General features: G+C 42.3%; 3 protein-coding genes across 3 annotated transcripts in view; all 3 read right to left on the bottom strand.

Annotated features, from left to right (window-relative positions):
• Positions 1-374: 374 nt before the first annotated feature.
• Positions 375-3,817, bottom strand: LOC306741146 (uncharacterized protein; the record flags this gene model as incomplete). Its single annotated transcript, XM_079223399.1, has 3 exons — positions 375-1,299; positions 1,902-3,181; positions 3,652-3,817. The coding sequence occupies 3 exons, from the start codon at positions 3,815-3,817 to the stop codon at positions 1,090-1,092; spliced, it is 1,656 nt and encodes a 551-aa protein (XP_079079525.1). The 3' UTR covers positions 375-1,089.
• A 757-nt stretch (positions 3,818-4,574) lies between these two features.
• rps13 (ribosomal protein S13) lies at positions 4,575-8,323 on the bottom strand. The gene is made up of 6 exons (XM_079223154.1): positions 8,241-8,323; positions 7,665-7,713; positions 7,485-7,563; positions 5,675-5,844; positions 5,146-5,246; positions 4,575-4,651 (listed from the first exon to the last, which is right to left on the bottom strand). Exons 1-6 carry the CDS (start codon positions 8,261-8,263, stop codon positions 4,618-4,620), a joined length of 456 nt encoding a protein of 151 aa, XP_079079280.1. The 5' UTR covers positions 8,264-8,323; the 3' UTR covers positions 4,575-4,617.
• Positions 8,324-10,806: 2,483 nt separating this feature from the next.
• The window catches only part of pik3c2a (phosphatidylinositol-4-phosphate 3-kinase, catalytic subunit type 2 alpha), a gene marked incomplete at its 5' end in the record, with an annotated part of 37,570 nt that continues 30,267 nt past the window's right edge, over positions 10,807-18,109 (bottom strand). Inside the window, 11 exons of the mRNA XM_079223804.1 lie at positions 10,807-11,505; positions 11,672-11,797; positions 11,896-12,002; positions 12,148-12,229; positions 12,332-12,449; positions 13,517-13,641; positions 13,737-13,944; positions 14,509-14,618; positions 15,509-15,665; positions 16,473-16,642; positions 17,216-17,352. Coding sequence (XP_079079930.1) covers positions 11,320-11,505; positions 11,672-11,797; positions 11,896-12,002; positions 12,148-12,229; positions 12,332-12,449; positions 13,517-13,641; positions 13,737-13,944; positions 14,509-14,618; positions 15,509-15,665; positions 16,473-16,642; positions 17,216-17,352 — 1,526 coding nt within the window. The 3' untranslated portion in view covers positions 10,807-11,319. The remainder of the gene's footprint in view (positions 11,506-11,671; positions 11,798-11,895; positions 12,003-12,147; positions 12,230-12,331; positions 12,450-13,516; positions 13,642-13,736; positions 13,945-14,508; positions 14,619-15,508; positions 15,666-16,472; positions 16,643-17,215; positions 17,353-18,109) is intronic.

The raw sequence follows: 18,109 nt of genomic DNA, 5'->3' as shown, positions 1-18,109 counted from the left end.
CTCACACACACACACACACGTGTCCACTTACAAGTTCCTTGGAATCCTCTGAACACTGGGTGAGAGGGCAAACTGGTTTGTTTTTCAGCTTACGGCGCTAGAAAAAGGACTGTTTGCTTTTAAAGTTTGAATTGATGTCATCTCACATTCTCTAAGAGAACCCACTGAGAGTTGACCCAGTGTGTGTGTGTGTGTGTGTGTGTTTACATAGTCCTGAGTGTGATGCAACATATATACCAGTAACTCCACATACACAGCATGCCTATAAACAGGAAGTGGCATTTCTCTGAGTTTAAATTGTGTTTCATGTCATGTAGAATGAATAAGTGTGGCGGCCCGACCCGGTGAAGACAGAACAATGATACAGTGGAACACATTTTATTGATTTGGCAAAGCACCTAATCACAAATGAGCTACAAACGATCGTCTGACATGTTTTCTGGCCGCATGATGTCACCACGAGAAGCTGAGTGAGTCACAGAGGACAAAGTGTTGGAACCTTTCAAGTTAAGATAATAAAGATATCCATCTCCACACTGCTGCTATATTCCATCCAATGATAAAACACACGGGACAAAACGTAGCACATCAAGAACTTAAATAGTTGGACAAGAATTGAGCTTCATATCAACACGTCATGCTTCAACAAAACACTTTGTACTGCAAAGCTTTCTTACGACATCATCATCTAATTTTAACTTCTAGAGTCACCACTGTAGTTTGTTTCACACATAAAAACACAAACAGTAAAAACCAACGGTAAAAAAATAAACAACAAGCTCCATAGGGCATAAATAAGTTACATTACTAGGTCCGTATATAAGGCATACAAAAACAACATCCCACACGTCAATGCTGAGGTTAATAAGAGAAAGTGTCAGTCAGTGCAACAATCACAAAATGTATAAAACCTTCTGAGGTACAAGGTTGTTCAACTTGACACCGAACATTGAAGTTGGCCTAACATCAAATTTCTAATTGGCCGAAAATCAAAATCACTGTTGCATTGCAACCAATCACGAGTTCTCATCCGGAAAAAAAAAAAAAAAAGAGGGGGGAGGAAATGAAACATTCAATGTTCGGGGGGATTTATTTCAAGGCACCGTCCAGATGCGCCCGCATCCTCTCTCTGTGGGGCTCGGCGAGGCAGCGGCCGATGACCTGCTCCGCGTCCCGGACCCGCCTCCGGAAGCGGTCCCGGTCTCGCGCCATTTCTTCCCAGTGTCCTTTGCGGGACGCCTGGCGAGCGAACGGCCAGGACCGCATGACGTGGACTTGGACCCGAGGAGAGAACCGCACCTGAAATCAGAGAAATGAAGAGAAGGATTTAGTACATTTTGTTCAAATGACACGGATGTTTATTGAGTGCTTTTTAGGAGTTCATAACCTGGTTAAAAAAGGTATCTAAACTTCAAATAAGAGTCACCACATATATGGTTATTACCACTGAAACTGTTTGTGACATATACATATAATAATACCCTGATAACCATGTACTTTCCCAGCGTCTACTCAGAATATGACTGTGACCTGTTTTTATTCTCAGAGTCTGAGGACACAGCGTGCAACACATCTTCACATTGAGCTCGATGCAGCAGCCGAACTCTCTGCTGACTCGCCTGGAGTCACGTGACCTGGCTCGGTCATGACGACCGGCGGCGTTGCTAACTGACAACAAACAACAGCTCGGCCTAACGCAGTATGCGTCAGCTGAGGCAGGAATCAAACTTTATCTAACAGTCAGCAGAAGACGCTCCTATTATCTACATATACCAACTCAAAATGAGGGGTCACATGCTCTTCAGTACTCAGGGACAATAAAAGCTGGATTTCTCAAATAAAACCCCACATGTGTTGTAATGCTTCATCTGGTGGTTTATATGTTATTAATAGATAATGACCTGTTTGTGGGGGCTGCTGGTCTTCTCCTCCGTCAGTGGCCGCTGTGTTTGTCCAGTTCTTTTCCAGGGCACCAGAGTTTTGTCTGGATGGGAGTGACGCTTTAACTTCCTGTCTGGCAGCGAGGGCTTGGTGGCTCTGGGTTTTTCTGGTGTTTCAAACTCTTTTTCACATTTCTCTGGTGGATTTAGTGTGCGGCGGACGGCAAGGACACCCGGATCCTGTCTGGACGGCGTGGCCGTGGAGCTCTGGAGGCAGGCCTGGAAGTTGAGAGGGTGGTACGGGTCGTCCTTTTGGCCGAGAGATGTCCACAGCTGCTCTTCTTCGTCGTCCTCGGACGAAGACGAAGGAGGGAAGCTGCTCTCCTTCTCCTGCGTGTCCGACTTGGTGGGCGGTGCAGGAAGCGAGGCCTGTCGTTTGGGGGCGGCGGCGGCGGCGGTTTGAGGCGACGCGTTGCTGAACGTGCGCGCGGTGAAGCACATGGGGTTGTAGGGGTCGTCGGGGCTGCTGAAGAACTCCAACAGCCTCTCGCTCTCCTCGTCGATGTCGGGACTCGAACCCTCAGAGCTGGCCCAGCTGCTCCAGCTGCTCTCGCTGTCGGAGCGGCTGACCCAGACGTTCAGGCCGCGGGCCGCAGAGACCTCCTCGCCGGACGACGCGAGGTTGCCGTCACTCTCCGGGGCTTTGCCTTTACTCCTCCCCATATTCGTGTTTGTTGAAATGCACGCAGAGAAAAAGAAGGGGTTGTAAGGGTCGCTGGATTTGGACAGGGACTCCCAAAGCGCCTTACTCTCCTCGTTGTCGAATTCGACTACGTTCTGGTCTTCTTCGCTACTCCAGTGGAAACTTATCTCCTCTTCGGACGCCTCCTGCTTGAAGACTCTGTCGCTGGTTTTATGGCAGCCGTCGTTCGAGCTGTCGCTGCTCGACACGAAGATGTTCCAGTCGCCGGGGAAGCCCATTTTCCAGCTGGATTGGTGTCCCAGAAAGATGGCGTCGTCTTTACCGGACACAAAGTCGTCCACCAATCCGCAGCAGAGGTCGTCGGCGCGCAGGGTGGACAGCAGGGCCTCGGTGGATTTCCCGGAGAAGGAGTCGCCCACGTCGGCGCAGAAGTTGGAGAGGGGGTTCGTACCACCGACCATCACGCCGTTGTCGCCGTCAAACAACGAGGAGAACAGGAAGGACTCGGTCGGGTTCGCCGCCGTGGTCATGTGCTGGATGTGTTGACCCGTCTCGTCTGTGATTCTCACGTGAACCTCAAACCGGAACATCTGGAAAACTGGGAAAGAAAAAAGGAAAAGTTAGAGCAAATTATAATTCAAAATGATTTACGGTTACATTCTGTTGAACTATATTCTCCTATCTGTGGAAAAAACCCCACAGTGAAACAAAATGCTGTTGCTTCTGTGTTTTCTGCTTAAAAAAAATAATTTAATTTAATTAAAAGCCTGATATACCAACATCACAGAAGTCACAGATGGCTTTGACAGCTTTATGGTTTCATAACATAACAATGCAACAACATAAACTCACTGTAGTAGCACGTGGATTTTATAGGGATTAATACTGCGATCACATGGGAAGTACAATAGCTGGATTTGGATTAGTAAAACAAACATATTGTGTTTCTGAAAAACTGGGCAAACCAAACTGCTCCTTGGACCGTATAACCCAGGCACCCATGGTTAATAGTATGTTTTATTTAATTTAAGTACTCCCGCTGATGCATTTAATTATGATGTTTCTTACCCGACACAAAGGTGTAGTAGATGACCTGAACCAGCAGTCGCAGCTGCTCCCACAGGACGGTGAGCATCTGTTTAGTCCACGGGAGAAGCGCCATCCCTCCGCTGCCGAACCTTTCCATCGCCGTCCGTTCAGAACCGTTCTTCTCGGAACCCACAACCGCAGCCATTTTTTTTGTTACTTCTTCTTGGAACCAACGGCGGTTAGGTTTACAAACAAAAAAATCCTCACGTATTCTGGTATTCCTCGTCGAAAACCAACAGATTCCGCGTATTTGTCTGATATGCGTCGATTTGCTGTCGCTTCATTTTCCGCCAAGTGTGCGCCATTTTGGGGGGATTTTCCTTCCGTCAAATACTCTCGTGTATTTTCTTCTCCATGTTTCTCGGTTCGTGTGTTGTCTTCGTTGTCGTAGTAGAGATTAGTGTGTCTCGAGATCGCGACAGCGTTCCTTTTTAACACAACAAGCGTGACGTAGAGCGAGGCTGTGATTGGAGGAGGTGGCTTTCGCTCACAAAACGTCCCCGCCCCTCGCGCTATGATTAGAGGACGGAGCTGTCGATCACAAAAAGTCCCGCCCCTCACGTAGTAAAACCACTCCTTCTGGTTACGTAACGTAAACGAACGTGTGACGCGTAGAAACTGCCAGTAATTTCCCCCCCTTCATGCCAGGAAATCCCGTTGAATAGCTTCTACCGCTCATTTAAATAAATGATTGGACGGTAAGGGAGTTTTCAGAGTCTCAAAAGCAAATTGTACTTCAAAGGGTGCAGTTCCAATTTCCCTGTCTCACAATTATTGCTTGGTTTACATTCATATATACCAGAACATGTCCATTTTATCACAAGACTATCCAGCCACGGTTCTCCATTTCAAAAACAAAATCTGTAAAACACTGGACAATTTAAAGAAAGACAACAGAACCATTTCCAATTCAAATCTTTTTATTAATCCAAAAAAGTGTCGCAATTATGCCACCAGAGCAGAAGCTGTAGAGGACTCGCTGTAGACAAAGAGAAAACATACTGTTAGAGGGAGCGCTCCTTAAAATTACCATATTAGATTGATAGATCAAATATACATTAAAAAAATATAGTTTTAATATCAAGTGTCATTTTTTTATTCTGCATAATCAACATTTGATTAAAAAAAAGGTACTCAGGGAAGGCAGTTAGCCTAATTCATAAAATGTACATTTGTAGAAGATAACTGCTAACAAAATGTTTAATTGAACTGTGCGAAGGGGACTGGCAGATATGGCACCAAGTAGCCACATCTGTTAATTTACCTTCAGCTTTTTTTCTAGCACAAAAGAAATATCAATACTCTCAATAGAGGGAAGAGCAGGACAATGAATTGTGCAACTTTTAAGGCATAAAGCCTTTGTGGACGAGTTAGTCGCAAGTCCATGATATCATTTAGATTAATTTGAGCCATTTTCAATCATCAAAATGGAAATCTGAAAATAAAAATAAGGAAAGCAGAACCAATACGTACTACTTCCAGTTGGGGGCCAGTACTCTCTTGGTCTTGTAGTAACGGGCCAGCCTGTGGATCCTGCTTTCGGTGAGAATCAGGCGGAACTTGGCATCCCGGTCCTGCGAGTATAGTAAAAACATGTTTACGGGTTGGAAGTGTAACACAATGTTGTATAACAGAAAATGTTTTTATACGATTTCAGGAAAAAGTAAACTTCATGAAACAAAGTCAAATTTTAGTAATAAATTCCTGTTAAAACACAAATTGTAATAGTTGACTCAATCCCAATAACTTCCCAAACTCCATGCTTATCCAAGTTATGAGAGCTAAACATTTGGTGGCATTTCCAAATAACATTTGTTACCCACTCAGATGTTGAAAGGTAAAGTTCCACCCATATTAATCTGTGCTATATAAAGACATGAAAAGCGGACTTACCATGCCTTCAGGTAACTGCAGTAAACTACAGCTACCACTCTTAAGTGGCTGAGAATGACCGCCAAAGGTCTCAATCTTTTTATTGAGTAGCCTTGGAGCCTTGGTTTACCTTTCTGTTTCTCTCCAGATGCTTCCTGACTGCGACAGCCTTCTTGATGAGGTGGTAGAGATCCTCGGGCAGATCAGGTGCCAGACCCTTGGTCTTCAGGATCCTCAGGATCTTGTTGCCAGTGACGAAACGGACCTGGGCCACACCATGGGAATCCCTCAGAATCACACCTAGATAAATTGAAAAACAGGCTTGAAATCAATCCAAAAACTAATGGCAGGGTCAATAAACTAAACTAATTGTTGTGTTCTAAAGTTTCAAAAGCAAAAGGGACTTCTTCCAAAGATCGCCATGGATGCTGTTAAACCAGATTAGAAAAGATAATCCTATCCTTTAGTGTAAACAGCTCCGACACAACTGTTGAACATGTTTAATTTCTAAAGTTGGACTTTCCATTGTAGTTGTCCCAGTAAAGCTGCCAATAAGTAAACAAATATTTACAAAAGCCAATGCTAGTTTAAATACTTAGGTGAGACACTTTCAATGTTACACTATCTATGTTTATATTATTGCACGACATGTTCTCATCTTGTTGTTTTCCCCTCATGTGCAGCGCAGTCTGAATGCTTCACTCCCTCTGAATGTTGCATCATTTGTTCTTTTTGTTTTGCACCAGGGAAAAATAGTCTGTTCCTCTACGTACTGAACTGTATACAGACTGTGACAATAAAGTGTCCTTGCTCTCTTGAAATCAAGGTCATAAAATGTACATGTATAATAAAAAAACTGCTAACGAAAGGCAAGTGTCTGATTTTTCTTCTGCATAAACAATTGGTTAAAAAGGGTACTCAAGGAAGGCAGTTAGCCTTAGTCATAAAATGTACATTTGTAGAAAATAACTGCTAACAAATTGTGCAAAGGGGACTGGCAGATATGGCACCAAGTAGCCACATCTGTTAATTTACCTTCAGCTTTTTTTCTAGCACAACAGAAATATCAATACTCTCAATAGAGGAAGAGCAGGACAATGATTTGTGCATCATTTAATTCATACAGCCTTTGTGGACGAGTTAGTAGCAAGTCTATGACATCAATGAGTTTAACTTTGCAGCCATTTTGAATTAACAAAATGGAATCAGAAACAAAACAAGGAAAGCTTCCTCAAGCAGACCCAACTGGAAGTAGTCAATATCAACATGTCTAGTTTGTTTTATACAGATTCAGAACTAACCTATATGTTCTTAATGCAAAAAAAATGCACTGTAAGAATGTAATTGATGGGGAAAAGATGCTACACCCCAAATTCCATATTGTGCTTAAACAAACCCTTGTTTTCATGCATAATACCCAATATTTTACTGCCACTAAGTGTGGACCGATTAATGACCAGAGTCATCCAAAATAGAAAGTACATGCCATCATTAATGATTACTTTGTCCAACCTAATTGAAGCCGACTGGATTTTAATATGGCCCTATTTAGATATAAAGCACGTTAATAAACAGACATGTTTGATTTGTCAACAGTAGAGTTTTCAGACATTAATATAGACTGGTAACATGTGATCTACAGAATCTGTGAAACAATGCCCCCATTTGGCCAAGTTGTAAATGTCCCTGGTTATATCAGCCCTAAAACAATGGACATATTTTGGAAAAGACTTTTCACAAATACTTTTTTTTTTAAACAAGCCAAATATATTGGCTGAACGATTTTGTTAAAAGAAAACCACTATACTGCAATTCTGATGCAAATTTAAAAGCTGGATAAAGACACGTATGAAAGAAAGACCCACGTATACCTGTTCTGCAGAAGAACAGAACAACATATTACTACGTTTCTAGACCTATAATCCCACAGAAACACTTACCGATCTGAGAGGGGGTCAGGCCCTTTTTGGCCAGCTTGAAGATCTGCTCTTTGACATCATCAGATGTGAGTTTCAGCCACTGCAAGTAATGTCGAAATGATTAACCAACTAATAAAATCAGTTCATAAATATATTGATATATACGCACATATATAAAAGCACATGTGTACAGTTACTTACAGTGGGAACACTGCGCCTGTAAGGCAGAGCAGACTGGGACAAGCCCTTTCTGTGGGGAAGACAGACACGTGTTTAGTTAGACGGCGACAAGGGAAAGCAAAAACACAGAAAATGCAGGTTTTAAGTTTCTAGCCGACATATCTGCAAATCCTCGGAAGCTAATGGAGGTTGCTGGCCGGGCTAACGTGTAAAGCTAGCTAGTTACTCGTGTCCGGGCCGACTGTTGTGAATTTTAATGTTCAGTTCTTTCGTTACACAGGTTCAACTTCTCCGTCAACAGCACGTAAATAATATTGTATTCCTGCTGTGAATGTGTGACGTGTTTCTGTCAAATATTGAAGGTAAAGTCGAGAAGCAGACTCGCGGTTAGCCGTTAGCTCGGGTAAGCTAGCTGGCCCGAGACGGCTGTCGATGTGCGGCTCCCTATATTCAAGTTATTTTATGGTTTCTAAAACCGGATTTAATGTCTCAAAACGCTCTTCGGACGTCCATAACACGTTTACGAGCGATTTCGTCGAGCCAAAAGCAGTCTGTAGTCACGATATTCTAACTTTAAATCAGGAAAAGAGCGCTCACCCGGGAGCGTGCATGCGACCCATGATGGCGCTGGAGGAAGAGAGGCCGCACACGCGACAGAAAACGGTATTTTGCGCCTGCGCCGGAAGTGACGCAATGACGCAGAGGAACACGTTTTTGACGGCGTCCAACGCGTACGCTGTCAAGGAAAGACACATTTGATCAAATGTATAATTGTATGTTGTCATGTCGATGTTTTAAGTCACGCAAATATATATTAATTTTGTGTTACACATTTTTTTAACGTAAATATATATATTTTTAAAGATGCTACTAAATAAATACTATACTATTCCCCGTATATCCCTCCTCAGTCTTTGTTTAATTGTACATTTATTTTGTTGGTGGTTTTAAATCTCGATTAAACTTTGTAACAATGTGCTTCTACTGCACACAACAATTAAAACAATTATTGTGCAACACAATAATTAAAACAATTATTGTGTTATTATCGCCGATAGCACACTGACTCAGCAAAGCGTGCTGCAAGGCTACTCTATATATAGCTTTTAATTTGTGTGTGCAACGTTTTACTATATTGTGTCGACTCGGCACCATATTCATTCTAATATTAAATATTAGAAGCCTTTGGCCTCCGTCTGGAGGGTTCATGTGTCAAAAATATTTTCCAATTATACCAATATATTTTTACCCACAGGGTCAGTGTAAGATGGTGCTGGGTGTCTGTAATGCATCGTCCAATTTAGATAGGATATATACTTTATTTATCCCCAAGGGGACATTTGGTTGTGGCAGCAGCAAGCAGAGTTACATACAAGACATTTAAGAAAATGCAAAGTATATGAAGTGTGTAAATATAGTGTATACAGTGAAAGTGGTGCTAGGGTTATTGATGTTGATGATTCTGGTGAGGGTGATTTATTATACAGTCTTATAGCAATGTTTCACTTCTCTATTGTCTGTTTATTTACACTTCACTTCACATACAAACTTTGCATTTTTGCACTTCTCTATTGTTTAAGTTTAATTTATTTCCTAAATAATACTCTGCACTGTACATATCTTTCATCCCAGCTATTTATATTTTGTATATATCTCTCATCTCTCTTTTTAATGTTGATTTTAGTCCATAAATTGCTGCTACTCTGACAACAAATTTCCCCTTGGGGATTAATAAAGTATATATTCATTCATTCATTCATTCTACACTCGTCCCATTTCATACAGCAGAAACAAAGAGTCGTATTTGTTCCAAAAACATTTAATTTGCTTTAGGAAAGAGGGATTACAGTACACACTGATCCAGTCGGGTTACAGGTCACCAATTAAGAATAAATAACTGGCCATGTTAATACAAACTCTGCTTGCGTTCTCTGTACAGTCACTAAAAGAGTGGATCAAGTCACTAATATTCATAGTGCGAGTGATGCGCTCAGATCATAATTGTCTTGTAGAATCTTCTCTTTAAAAACAAAAATCCTTTTCAAATAAATTCAAATTCTTTATTACACATTAATAACAACTTTAGATGAATAATAAGCGAGGGGAGAGGAAAGCAGCTAATGCTCAGAATCTTGTTCCCTTTTTTGTGAAGATTTTTTAAAGTTAAATTTAAAGCCTTTTTCAGCGCTGATCCGAGGTCAGTTTCTCTCTTAAATATCATAAAACCTGGCTGGATCTGGACTTCACTGGCAGTATAAGCTATTGCTGACGTTTCCCCCAGCTGCTCATCGCGGCGTCATTACACCACTCTTACGCGCTGGGGGCGAGTGTGGTATTGCTGCCTCCGACAGCCTCTCGTCCAGACTCCAGTTTTAACTCCAGTCTGAAATATGGTTTTGAACCACCTGAAGGAACCAGACTTGTGATCAGCGTTATTGGGCAACCACAGTCTCTTCATCCAGAGCACACGGCAAGACCGTGTCCCAAAGCTTATGATACGAATCCCCTTTAAAAAAGGTGTGCTGTGTGAAAACAGTCAAGTAATAAACACACGAGAGAGACCTGGTAGTGTGCATTTAGTGGCGGCCCACTGTTACAAAAAACCTTTAATGGCGCCAGACCTGCTCTGTCAGAACCACTGATTTAGCTTTGAAGAATATAGATTTTTCAATAATAAGGACATATCACATTGTTAATAAAATATATATAGCAATAAGGCCAAGTTGAGCATTAAAAAGGGATTGTGAGCACAAAGGCACCCTGTTCAGCTCCCGACGTGGGAGAGTGGTTTGATTTGCCGTCCGTCTCATTACTTTTGGCACATTCATGGGGAATCATAAAGGTCGCTGTTGATCTCCTGGAATCTGGTGTGTTGGACTACTCTACCCAGAAGTGTCTGCTGAGAAGCAGGAAACGCTGACTCCTCCTATTTATCTGTATAGAAAATAAACAAGGAAAATGTAAAAATGAACCCCCTTTCTAGTCCTTAAAAAATAAACGTGTCAATCTATATATACTCTTCTCATAGTAAGCCGTTTTGGTCCTCTAATATCAAAATGTACAAAACATTACAGCTCTTTGTTAGAGTTTAGAGAAAAAAAAAAAAAAAAAAAGAGACAAAATAAGTGAAGATTGTTTGTCACAGAAACAATCTTGATTAGTTGGAGAGGAAAAAGAGAAAACATGGTGAGGAATGGAGAGCAGGCTCCGCTTTGAGGGTTTGAGAACCGGCCCTTTCAGGGTCTGCATTCATGTCGTATGGGAATAACCTCTGAAGTCACATGATCGGCGGCGTTCATCCTCGCCTGAAGCCGTAAGAAAACCCTTCTGAAATTCTGTGGAAGCAGGTCGTTACTGGTCTCAACACAAATGCACTTGATATCACGTCTTCAGAATATTCAGAACAACATTATTCTCGCAAAAGAAACGGTTCTTTTGGTTTATTTGATTTTAAATGAAGAAGAAAAATAAAAGAATTCACTGCTTGTACTTTTTGATGTCAGAAATCCTCCATCCATCTCCATCTCCCCCAAACGTTTTAAATAAACCAATAAATGAAAATGACGCTTTGAAAATTTTTTTTTTCAAGTAAGGCCTCAAATCTGCCGCCTTTCCCATACGATTAGAATGCAGCTGTAGTCCGGAGGCGCGGAGTCGTTTCCCGGGAAGGTTGGGGTTAGAAGAAGTAGGGGACGGCCGTGAGTTTGTACCACTTGACCGTCTCCTTGCTGAGGTCAAAGTCTTTGAGTCTGAGCGTGATGCCGCCCAGGAAGTAGTTCTCGCGCAGCGACTCGGCACTGAGCACGCTCAGTTGAAGCTCCCGCAGGCCCAGCGTTTCTTTGCTGTAGCCGCTGTACACCAACTGTGGAGGAAGAGGAGGGGAAAAAGTGTCCATGAAGTTCTTATTTGGGGTTCACACGGGCCATGAATTAACCACTTACCAGAAGCTTCTTATCAAAAGAGAAGCCTCCTTAGTTTACGTTTTAGGTATAAATATTTGGGCAATATCTCTTTTTAAATGTCCTCACCATCTCATTGAAAGTTGGGTTCCTGGTTTTCCTCGAGATCTTTGTCTTGCGTTTGGAAGTCTTGTGTGGATCTGGAAGCAGGTATGTTTTCACATATGGATTGGGATCTGTTCCTTCTTCAGAAACCTGCAGAGGGGCAGATGGATTCATAATATGACACCAGAGAGACAAACAAAAAGGAAACGCAGCATCTCAAGTTATGTATTCAAATCACGGCTGCTTACCAGATCCCTGATGTGCATGACCATGATGAAGAGGTTGCTGTTCCTGTAGGAGATTGAGAGCTTCACCTCTCCTTCCACCCGACCAGAAGTGGGACTCAGCGGAGGCTCTGCAACCGTCAGAAACCACTCATAACGACATAGCCTTTCCTCTTTGTCTGTTACCCAATACATAACTACAATGACAGGCAACATACTGCCAAATTCAGTCATAATCTGCGTGTGGAGGGGATGCAAAGCGCAGGTTTTATTTACCTGGTGCTTTGGGCGTGGCATCTACACCTTCCGTCTTGTCATCCCGTGCAATCGGATGAAAGAAGGTGTAGACCAGGTCACACTAGGAACAGAGATCATGAGATTACTTCACTGACTGGTACAGAATACTAACGTTGTCCCGCTGAGTGCACTGATGACGGAGGGTTTGCATGCGCATGTGTACCTGGGTGACCTCAGTGGCGCTCCTCATCAGGTTGTGGACGTAGCTGTTGAGCTCCATCTTCCTCTTGGCTGCCACTTCTTTGATGTGGGTGCGACCGAGCACCATCTTGTTGGGGAAGCTAGAGATCAGGAGAGAAACGAGGTGCATTTACTCTCCCACAGAATCAGATGTCCCTCAAAGCGTCGGTACTGAGGTGGCGTCTAAAACCTCACACGGATGAAGAGGGAAAGTTAAGAGGGCGATAGTGGGCTTGTATTATAAATATATTTATCCAGAAGGTGAGATTCTCTCTTCAAAACATACCAAGTACCTTACTAGTTAATGTGTCAATAAAAAAAGCACTGTATCACAGTTTATTAAACGGATAATTTGGATTTTCTAAAGTGCGGTTGGTTGTATGAGGTACTTATCCATAGTCAGCGTATTATCTATTATTATTATCATTTGGCACACCATAGTTTGGTAAATCAGAGCAAAGCAATGTACTGCTGTGGAGGGGCAGCAGCAAAATGTATTTTATACACCTACAAACATTTACCTTCAGTTTGAGTTGACGCTATATTTAAAATACTTTCACCACTTTACCTTTCCGATGGGGAACTAAAGACATTACATCCATCTACAGCCACTTGACTATTGACAAAATCAGTAATTTTACATCGCAGAACTCGAAGAAGTTGCTGGTCGACCGCTGCCTCGATCGGTTAGTTAGTATTTTGTTGTTATTGCATGACTTTGGTGAATCCGAACTAACCCTTTAAAAACACGCACAATAACGCAAACAAATTAACCGATCGAGGCAGCGATAGAATAGCAACAAAACAAAATTACAGTTTTTGTCAATGGAGTCCGGTGGCTTTGAAGAGTTTCCTGTCAGAAAAGGGCTGTCTATCAGTGTAAGTGATACAAATATTAAAAAAATAATGTACTCTTAAACTGATATTAATTTGTTTTAGGTGGTCCTTTTTACAGGTGTCTAAAATACATTTAGCTGCTGCCCTCCTCCACAGCAGTACATTGCTTTGCTCCTGTGCTGGTTCTCCGATCCTTTTCTCTAAACTGGGAGCATCCCGTTACTGTCGGCAACACCTCATACAACCCGACTTCAAAACATCCGAACTCTCCCTTTACGGACATCAGGTCAGCCATGAGAGGCCGAGGGTCACGGCGGCGGTGACGCCTTACCCCGGCAGCTTCCAGAGCGGGAAGAGGATGGTGAGTTTGTTGTGGAGCTCCTGAAACTCATCGAAAGTGCGGAAGACAAACTGGGGCTCCGTCTGACCTTCCCTCAGGAGCCTCACCACGTACGTCTGCACAGAGAGGACAGGCAGGGAGACAGACGTGTGACCAGGTGTTCACGTTTTTTTTACGGTTTCATGTGAGGGAACATGGACAGGACACTCACATAGTGCTTGTCGGGGTTGTATCTCTTCTGGAAGGAGAAGATGGAGGAGTGGATGATGCGGCCCTCCTGTTTCAGAGTGTACGTCTTTGGGGAGAAAGACAGGATGGGCTCGTCGTTGGCTGGCAAACCGGAGAATCGTAGCTGGGCGAGGTTGTGGATGAAGAAGTTGAACTTGGTGGCAACGCTGCCCAGACTGGACTCTATCAGCCTGGTGAAAAGAAAGAAACATGGAGGAAGTCATAAGTGAACATTTATCAATATGCCGTTTTCTCTCTGACCTAAAGCGGTCACTAAGTTTTCACAAGGCACAATAAACTTCGTTATAATCTAACCCGACTGGTTTTAGAAGAACAAGGTCCACATGATACTATTTCTTGTGTGTCAGGAGTTTTTGTTGCTGTAATGTGAGACAGCAGCTCTTGTTTTCCTTCCTATGCGTATACTGCCACCTGCTGGATTTTAAGTTTGTAGCAACCAACAAAAACAACTCAATACAGAATTGTCCTTGAACTCAACTCTACTCAAAATACCAGCTCTTGCCAAAATAGCAGCTGTGCAAATGGGAACATTTCAGAAGAGAGGGGGAAAAAACTAAAACAAAGAAAAGTGATTGATTCCTTCTTTTCTTGAGATGTTTGTGTTCAAGAGTTGGGGAAATGACATTTAAAACTTTGTCAACCTGCCAATTTATGTTATTTATTTTATTTAGAGTGGATCAGCGCAAAATAGAAGTCAATGCATTTTGTGGTCATATCGCCCAGCCCTAATTCACCTGGTGAAGAAGATGGTTGCCTCAGCGTCTGTGTTGTGAGGCTGCAGAGCATCGAACACGTACTTTAGATCCTGAGAGCCGGTCAGCTCTGGGAGGCCTGAGGACGTCATCTACAACAAATAGACAGATTTATTCATTTATTACCCATCATTTTGTACAGTAAAATAATTACATACAGTTTATATATACAGTACATACAACAATATCAAATAGTATACTCTATACGCATATTAAAGAATATTTATTAAATTAAGTTAATAGCGATAAATAACAGCAAGATAATGACAACAAAATAACTACTGTAATAAACTGTAATATCATAAGTTTGTCATTAACATTTATTTTCCCTCTGACTTTTGGTTTTGATGCATTATTATTCCTTAGTAGAGCATATTCTATAATTGGACAACAGTCAAGAACTGATTTATTATGAAGGCAAAAATTCTCCTCGTTTGCATATCTGGTTATTTTGGCTTCTAAAAAAAGAAAAGAAAAGAGTTCTGCTAAACAATGAGGACACGTTTGAAAGGAGGCCAAAGCTACAATAAAGACCGACAAAGAAGAAGAAGCTGGAGGTAGAAAAACACTGTAAGAAAGTCAGCTGCAAGAGGTAAGAACAAGAATCTAGAACAACTAGAACTGCAATGTTTAGCTTATTAATCAATCAGTTGATTGACACAAAAATCAATCTGCATGTTTTGTTCATTGTTTAATCGTATTAGTATTTTTTTCTAAAGGACAAATGACTCACTCTCTGGTTCTAGCTCCTTTAATGTGAAGATTTGCTGCTTTTCTGAAACTGAATATTTTGGAATTTGAAATGTCACCATCGACTCGAGGAATTTAAAGCCATTTAAATTGAATGCCTCCACCAATGTGACAGACTGTGCTGCATCCTCTCCTGCCATGAATGTGTGTATTATTAATAAGTGTTAATGTATCTGTGCATGCATAGATATGTATATGTGTGCATAGGGTTTATATGTGTTTTCTGTCTCACCAGTGACAACAGGTTGAGGAAAAGCCCGGAGTGCTTGCGGATGAGGTTGTAGGCCTGGCAACACAAGTCGACAAACAGCTGGAAGCGACTGGTGGGGCGCTCGCCTCCGTTGATGACGTAGGCCATGTCAGAGGTCAGGACGAACGGAGCGCGGTCCCTGAAGGGAAAGACGGAGAGAAGACGTCAGCCTCTGAAGCGCGTTACTCAGAAAGTTATTAAAGACATCTTTGGGAAGATCTGGATCTGGATGGTGAATGCACCACACTAAAGCTACCGCAGGGACACCCCAAAGCAAGTTACAACAAAGCCTCTAAATATTTCAGTGGAGATGCTCAGAGGCTAAGAATAGCGTCGCCCCACCGGCTGGGAAGGAGCGCAGTGTGTGAGCTTTGATCCACGTCGTGAAGACACATTCATCCAGTAGAAATACAGCAAACACGTGAAACGTTCTTAGAAACAAACCCAATGACAACAACAAATTATAACACTACACCTGGGACACACAGCTTTAAGGCCTTATTTAAACGATCTAAAGTGCATGGTGCATTTAGGGCGCTGCTGACTCATCGTTTGCTCGTTAAACGGCACATAATCTCGGCGCAAAGTGAGGCGCAGGTGGCAAAGGGGTTGTATTTAGTCTCTTAATCAATCATGGGAAGTGTTGTGGTCGGAACATAAATTGAAAAGACAGGGGCACTGCTTGCACATACTAAGCCATTGACGGTGTAGAGCGGATTTTGGTTGGTCGACTGCCTCAAGATAGCAATGTGCCAACAATACGCCCGATCACATCTCATTTTAGACCAAAATGACTGAAACCAGCAATGAGTTTTGATGCGCTGTGTGTAAGATAGAGCCCTTAAGAGTCCTTTATGATACCTTTCGACCCTGGTTCTACACGAAAGCGCATTTTATCTGACAAGCATTTTCTTGACCACAGACACACGTCATATCTGATTTTCACCTTTTGAAGGTGCCAAACATCTGGGCGTGGCCCAGGAACTTGCCGAAGTCGATGTGGAACATGTGGCCAGTGGAGCGCAGCATGATGTTGTCGTTGTGGCGGTCGCAGATGCCCAGTACGTAGGTTGCCACGCAGCATCCCGCACACGAGTAGATGAAGTTCTCCGAGGCCTGAAAGGGAGAGAGAGTGACACAAAGAGAGAAGGGAAGAGAACAAATAAGAACATTCTGTGTGAAGCACAGGCTTAGGTTGTTGTCCAGCTGGCTACATAGCAAGTACACCCATAATGGGAAGGGAAGTTTTTGACCAGATACTAAATGTATTACCTACTTTCCCAGATGTTTCAAGCTAATTATTACATTGTTTGTCAGTGTCACCAGCCTCAAAAACGTCTGAGCTGCATATAAATATCTGATAAAGTTTAATCCTGCGTTCTGCTGAAGTTCAGGGTCAAACTTTGTGCAGTAGATTGTCAGAGGTCAGAGGTCATGCACGAGGAGTAAGGTTTCACATTTATAGGCGTCAAAGGTCACAACGTTGTACGACTGCTATAAACTTTAAGAGCACATAAATGTTTTTTAACTCCTACAGAGGAAAATATCTGTCAAAGGAAAATTATGGTTTAAATATTTCAGCCATTTTCACTCCCACTAGTTTACACCATTAGGCATTAAAAAGCAGCTCAGTGGTGGAACTGAGATTCATAATATATGTCAAATAGATAACAGTTTTGTGAGCTTTACCTTGTCATATTCATCCTCGGCCGGGTTGTACTTGCGGAGCCACTCGGCCAGCGGTTTGTCCTTGAAGGATCCGGTGACGCCGTACTCCACCTGGATCTTTCTCAGGGTGTCGGAGGACGGCACCAGCTCCACCATGCCTTGATAAAAACATCACGACTTTTATTAAAACACAAGCACACGTCAGCCAGCTCTGTATTAAGGTTCTTTTTTCTATTGTGCTGCCATGGAAGATCAGAATATGCACAACACGGCGAAGCCTTAGGCTGTAATAATGAAGCCGTTACATAGAGGTCTGCTCGTGAGCCATAAGCCGGTAGAAGTTAAGTCTGTCTCGACTGATTGATTGCATATTCATCATTTCTGCTCGTACCATCTGACAGCAGCTGACTACTTCCACCTTTATCACACCCGAGGGAAGAGCTAATCTGTTCTTCCTGTTGCCATGGTTCATTTTACAAAGAAAGGTAATTTCATTCGTGAACAATGAAGTAACTAAACCTCTAAAGGGCATAAGTTATTCTTCTTCTAGGATTTTTTTTTGCATTTATCAATATGTGCATTCCCAACCCCGATTTGCATGTAGCCCACTCAAACAAAGAATAATGATTTGTGATCTGGCCAACAGACACACATTTAAAATTCAGTTGCCAGTTTATTAGGTCCACATAGCTAAATATAACTCCGTCCAAAACAAACGTCCTGCAATAAATCCTAAATTCATGAAGGTTATAAAGTTCAGCTTTTGTTTAAACTGTTTAGAGGTGTTGAATTAACTGTATGATCATGAGTTTAAGGGCCTGTCGAGTTGTATTGCATTGGACTGACTCATTTATTTTGTACTCCATTTATATAAAACAAGGGTAGGCTAAATAACAGAAACACCTATAATGAAAT

Source organism: Taurulus bubalis (genome assembly GCF_910589615.1).
Source record: "Taurulus bubalis genome assembly, chromosome: 9".
Classification (NCBI taxonomy): Eukaryota; Metazoa; Chordata; class Actinopteri; order Perciformes; family Cottidae; genus Taurulus; species Taurulus bubalis.
Note: the sequence above shows the minus strand (reverse complement) of the source record. Positions and strands in the feature narration are given on the sequence as shown.

Coding starts and splice junctions, on each gene's coding strand:
- rps13 (XM_079223154.1), bottom strand. CDS start 8,263: ATGGGTCGCATGCACGCTCCCGG. Junction 7,714..8,240: donor GGTCGCATGCACGCTCCCGG/GTGAGCGCTCTT, acceptor TCTTCCCCACAG/AAAGGGCTTGTCCCAGTCTG. Junction 7,564..7,664: donor ACAGGCGCAGTGTTCCCACT/GTAAGTAACTGT, acceptor CATTACTTGCAG/TGGCTGAAACTCACATCTGA.